This window comes from Delphinus delphis, chromosome 6 (assembly GCF_949987515.2).
Source record: "Delphinus delphis chromosome 6, mDelDel1.2, whole genome shotgun sequence".
Lineage (NCBI taxonomy): Eukaryota > Metazoa > Chordata > Mammalia > Artiodactyla > Delphinidae > Delphinus > Delphinus delphis.
In genome coordinates, this window is record NC_082688.1 from 104,938,004 (window position 1) to 104,944,003 (window position 6,000).

The following is a 6,000-nucleotide window of genomic DNA, read 5'->3' on the forward strand; positions in this document are numbered from 1 at the left end:
TCTTTAAAATCTTTAAATTTTACAAATGATTCATATTGAGTCATGAAATTTGTTATAATCATTAAATGAGGGAAATGATAAATGCTTTTTGACAGCCAATAGGTCTTCAGCTGCTTTTGATTAGTTGTTTTGATGACTATTTGAAAAAGGAATGGCCTGCTACCTTTTTGTTTTTAGAAATAGTACTTAAAATTTAATGTATTAATTAAAGTTATAAATTATTTTCAGTTGTTTTCTTTGATCTTTGTTATTCTAAATTAAATATTTTTTACAAAAAGTGTATAGTATGTTTGAGTGTGAGTTTTCTTACCTCTGATGGGGGCTCAGTGAGTCAGAATTGCAACAAAAGAAAATTTAACAGCTCCCACTGCTGCCTTTCAGGATAAGTAGAATGACGGAGAAGACAGTCTGCAATAAGCCAAGTAGCCCAGTTGACATACTCAAAAGCTGTGTCTTGGGCTAGGGATAAAGGAGAGAATTTGCTTTTGCAGGAATATGGGTTACAAAGTCTTAGGAGTTTGCTACTTCTGTATTTAAGTTGATGTAGCTTTTACAAAATAGCATCCTCACAGCCTGAAGCCCTAATGAAAAGTAATTAAGACCATTTACAGGTAGTTAATTCAGCTGTTAACTGGGCTCTCTGTAAAGAAGCTGTCGGCACCTAGCATCATCATTGCTTACCGATTCCCTCACTTTTTTTTTTTTTTTTTTAGGGTCACGGTAATTTCTCCTCTAATTTCATTTGCTCGCTTTTCCAATGCTACTCTTTTAGTAAAATTGGAGTTTGCTGTCCTACTGATTATAACCATTCTTCTAAACTCCCTGGGACAATGTCATATTTCTTCTGTTGCTGTTCTTCCTCTCCTGGAACCCACCTCATAACCCAAAACTTATTTGAATGAGAAAAGTATCCTTACTTAGTTAGCATAGCTCCAGATCAGTCAGCTCTTCTTAACTTCAGCTTCTGTCCTTTTGCAAAGCATACCTTAATTCTGAGCCTAATCAGTAGATTTTCTCTCCTTTCTGTTTGGCCACTTGAATAATTCAAGAGTGTAAATCATCAAAAGTTGGTTGTTACTTTTTCACTTGTTAGTTTCCTAATTATTTCACTTGATGAGGTATTTTCATGAAAATTTTTAGTGTTATTTTCTAGTGTGTTCTGTTACCTACTTCAAAACAAACTCTCCTATGTTAGGTACACTCCCTGCAGTTACAGAGGAATGGAGGAGAGACTACCTCATGGCAGCATGTCACGACTCACGGATCACTCCAGGCACAGTAGCTCTCATCGGCTCAATGAACAGTCACGACATAGCAGCATCAGAGATCTCAGTAATAATCCTCTGACTCACATCACACATGGCACCAGCATGAATCGGGTTATTGAAGAAGATGGAACCAGTGCTTAAATTGTCCTAAGGTGGAAAACTTGTGTTGTTTAAAAAGCAGATTTTCTTCTTTGCCTTTGCATGACTGATTGCCGTAACTCACTGTTATGATGCTTTCAGTCAGGTGCAGATTGTGTCCATTGAAAAGTAAACTTTTGATTTTTATATTGCAACAAACTTGTAACATCAAGGCATCCAAAATGCTAAGAATTATCGCATAAATAATTCTTATTTCTAGGTTATGAAGAAATAATTATTTGTCTGGTAAGCATTTTTATAAACCCATTTGTTTTATATTTAGAAAAATCCTAAATGTGTGGTGACTGCTTTATAGTGAACTTTCATATAATATCAACTAGTTGTGAGATAACATTCTGGTAGTTCTGTTAATAAAACAAAATTTCAGAATTAAAGAAATTTTCTATGCAAGGTTTATTTCTCAGATAAACAGTAGGACTTTGTAGTTTCCTTTCCACTGAGTGAAAAAGAACTGTGTTTTTAAACTGTAGGAGAATTTAATAAATCAGCAAGGGTATTTTAGCTAATAGAATATAAAATCAACAGAAGAATCTGATTAGTCTATTGAAGGCTCTTTTGAAATTCTATCAAAATAATCTTTATTCAGAGAAATACAGGAGCAGGATTAGCAACGGAGTAAAAGCGGAGATGGGCATTTTTCCCGGTAATTGTGCTGTTTTTATTACTTTTGTAAATATTACGTTTACTGGCTGTGTTTTTATAACGTATCCATATGCATGATGGAAAATTTTTACTTTGTAGCCATGTTTTCCCATGTAGTAGTATTGATTCCTAGAGAACTTCATGTTCAGATATGTTCTGTGGAAGCATGTAATAGAATAAGCATCACACATTATAAGGTTTTTTGTGGTAACCATAATTACAAAATGGCAAAATGTTTCCTCTGTATTCGTCGTTGTATTTTTCTACAGTGAGATGTGATCTTGCCAAAGCCACCAGATCTTGGTATCCAGGCCCCTCCTGTCAGTGGGTTGATTGTCTGCACTTGCATTGCCCAGTAGCCAATAGGCTACAGCTTTTGCCCCACACCCTTATTTTCAGATTCTGGATCATTCTTGTTTATAGCTGAAATACATATAACCTAAGTCCAAAGAGGTGATTAATTTGGGGTATTTGAAAATCACTGTAGCTAAATGGAGCATGATTAGTCCTGCTGTGAAGTATCCTTTAATCTTAAAAATATCAACTCAAAAATGTTTGACATTTTGTCTTATAAAATTTAAATAATTTATAATAAAAACTGTGACGTTTATTAGGCGTGAAATTGATCGGAAGGGAAAGAAAACTTCTGGAAAATGCTGGATGTGTTTTATAGAAAAGTATATTTAAACAAGGGATCCTCAACGCTGACTACAGATAAGAATCACTTGGGGAGCCTCTGATACCGGACACCTTCCTCTCATTCAGATGACAACTGGTAGTTTTTTAAAAAGCTTTCCAGGTGATTCTAATCTGAAACCTGGCTGCAAGGTGTTTTAAACTAACTTGCCTCTGATGATGATGTGATGGCATCATGTTGTATCACGTGAAAATCTAGCTGGATTCAGTGTTATGGTTTTATATCATTACCTGGTATACAACGGGAATTCTGGATCCCACTTCTAAGGATTCTTACTCATTAAGTCAAAGGTGATGGTAGGCCTTTATAATCTGGTTGTAAAAAGAAATACCACAGGTGATTCTTATGCAAGTATCCAAGAATCACACTTCAAAAAATATTCTAGTCTCTAAAGAGGCCTGGCTTTGCCATATGCTAATTTTTTACCTTTAACAGGTCAGTTTCTCTGAGCCTCAGTTCCCTTGTTTATAAATGAAGACAGAAGATAAATACCTACCTCACAAAATTGTCAAATAGGTATCAGATGAAAACTCATATGAAAGCTCTTTGAAAATTTTAAAGTGTTATGAACTATAAGGGATTAAGATTATTGAGGATTTAAGAGATTTGTTTGAGGGCTACCATAGTACATTCCTTGACATGTGTTTAATTCATGTGTAGTTTTTCCTCTCCTTCTTTAAAACAAAAAGCACCAAGAAATTAGGTGTTGACAGAAGCTTTTATCAGGCGCAGAAGTCAGTTTTCTGATAATAATAATTTGTGTATCATGTTTTTTCTTTCAAAGTATGTATTTCTTAATATTTATTATTAATTCTTCTTAAGATATAGTTGAATATTTGGCTCAAATGCTTTACTTTTTCCTCTATCTTCATCGTCTTTTCCCTTGAAACTGGAGTTAATACTCAAGACAAGTAGAGTCTGAATTCCCTCACGTCTGACAGTTAGTAACCCTTTACTCTGAAAGCCAAACTTACAACAACTCATTTATAAATAAATCAGTAATTCTTGAGGCTTTTGTCTGAGGATTTCCCCTGAGAACAGCATGAGAGACCAAAACAAACATTCAGACAAAAAAAATAAGTTACTATAGAAGGTACCAGTTTCAGCTCAAAGATGTTGTCATCCATCGCCATCTGCATTATATTATCAATTGCCAAAATGTTAATTGGGGGCTCCCCTGGTGGCGCAGTGGTTGAGAGTCCGCCTGCTGATGCAGGGGATGCGGGTTCGTGCCCCAATCCGGGAAGATCCCACATACCGCGGAGCGGCTGGGCCCGTGAGCCATGGCCACTGAGCCTGCGCGTCCAGAGCCTGTGCTCCGCAACGGGAGAGGCCACAGCAGTGAGAGGCCCGCGTACCGCAAAAAAAAAAAAAAAAAAAGTTAATTGTTTTTTTTGTGGGCCGAGTATAGACAGTTAAGTGAACATCATTATGAAAATCTTAACTTTGTGCTTCTTGATTTTTATGTATTCATTTGTATCTTCTCTACTAAACTGTTGATGTATTTGTAAAGGATATATTGGCCTCTCAGTTACTTTCAGTATCTTAGTTTTGCTCCACAAAATTTACTTAATATTGTTAATGCATTGTTTTAAATAACCGTATTTAGTTTGGGTTGTGTTATTTATCAAACTAGCGCTCCAAATTAAGATTTTTTTTCTTTAAAGAAACAGTTGAAGAACTATAACAAAACAACAATTTCAAGTCTCAACTAGCTTAATCCAACATAAGCAAGTCCTGACAGCTTTCCTACCATATGTTTAATTTGTGTTGTGATTGGCATATGATAATGTTTAGTATTTTATTTGTTCGGTTGACAACTGAGAAAATAATAGTTCTCTCTAAAATGTTAATATGTAACTGAAAGGTTTTCGAGAAGTACTCTGATTTCAGCAATATTGTATTGAATTTTTTCAGTGATTAAAGCAAACAATTCAAGACAATATTAAGCTCGAAACAGTAGTTTCAAAGAACAACTGATTAGTAACTCAACAACTAGCAGAGGGCATAGTACATAGTAGATTTTCAATAAATATTTAAATGAATGAATAACTCATGTTATGCAACTCACTTTTACTCTAGCAGTGAAGTCTCACTTCAAAGAAATTTGAAGAGTCTAAATTTAAACTAAGTGAAATGAAGTCTCTGCTTTACCAGAATAATCTGCGGCAGTTAGTAATATGTGAATTGCACCAAATAAAGTGTATTTCTCCTAGAGTAACAGTCCATATTGCTATTTTAATTAAAGAAATATATATACAAACTTGTACCAACACTTTATATTAATTTTAAAAGGTGATGAGCAATTCTTAGAGGTATTTAGTTTCTTGTTGGTTTTATGTGAAGTTAGATCTTTGTGTAGTGGTTGGGTAAATGAATATTCAAGTAAACCTTGATTAATGATGATTTTCTAAAAGCTGTTTCTTAGAGCAGATTTATGAAAATTCTGAGAATCTCTTCAAATTAGAAAAATTTACTACATTTTAACCTACCTCATTAGTTTCTTTGTGATAATAGCGGGCAGTAACTGAAGTTGAAACTGTATTGGTTTAGGCTATATCCCCATGAAATAAAAGGAACTACTTAAAAGTTTTTTGATAAAGTAGTGGATCATTGGCTTGAGCTTAGAAAGCATTAATATACCAAAATTTCACTATGATGATATTTATATTGCTTTTGACATGCCAAAGGTATATTTACATATTATCATACTTGGAATCAAAAGACCCATAATTATGATGTAAACTAGACAGCTCATTTAATTTCTCTTGGTCTCAGTTTCTTTGATGTAAAATAAGGATAAGGTAATTTGGGGCCCCGAAACCTACCTCACTGGACATTGTGAGGATCAAATGAGATAACAGGAATTACAGTGCTCTTTAACCTGTAAGTTCCCCTACTGATAGTATGTGTTTTTGTTAGAATTTTGGGGTTACAGAAAGCAAGAATAATGGTCTTCAGTGGTATTTAGCAGTAACAACAGAATAGGCAATTAGACCAGTATTCATTTGGTATAACCTTTAAGTCAGCAATCCAATTAATCCTTTAAAAATGAGGTTCTTTTTCAAGAGTGGCTATGCCCTTAGATTGTATTGGTTCTTTATTATATGTTATACCAGAATATGTTTTCAAATTTTATATGGCTGAATTTGTAGGTCACTTTCATCAGAAATTTGGGGATCTCCATTATGTTTTCTTTGATACAGAATGATATAACTACATTAGCTTGGTTTC

At 34.3% G+C, this 6,000-nt stretch overlaps 1 protein-coding gene across 1 annotated transcript in view; it reads left to right on the forward strand.

Moving 5' to 3' along the window:
- FZD3 (frizzled class receptor 3) overlaps positions 1 to 4,123 on the forward strand; it is an 85,309-nt gene extending 81,186 nt beyond the window's left edge. Inside the window, exon 7 of the mRNA XM_060015236.1 lies at positions 1,196 to 4,123. Within this exon, the coding sequence (XP_059871219.1) occupies positions 1,196 to 1,409 (214 nt within the window). The 3' untranslated portion in view covers positions 1,410 to 4,123. The remainder of the gene's footprint in view (positions 1 to 1,195) is intronic.
- Positions 4,124 to 6,000: the final 1,877 nt, after the last annotated feature.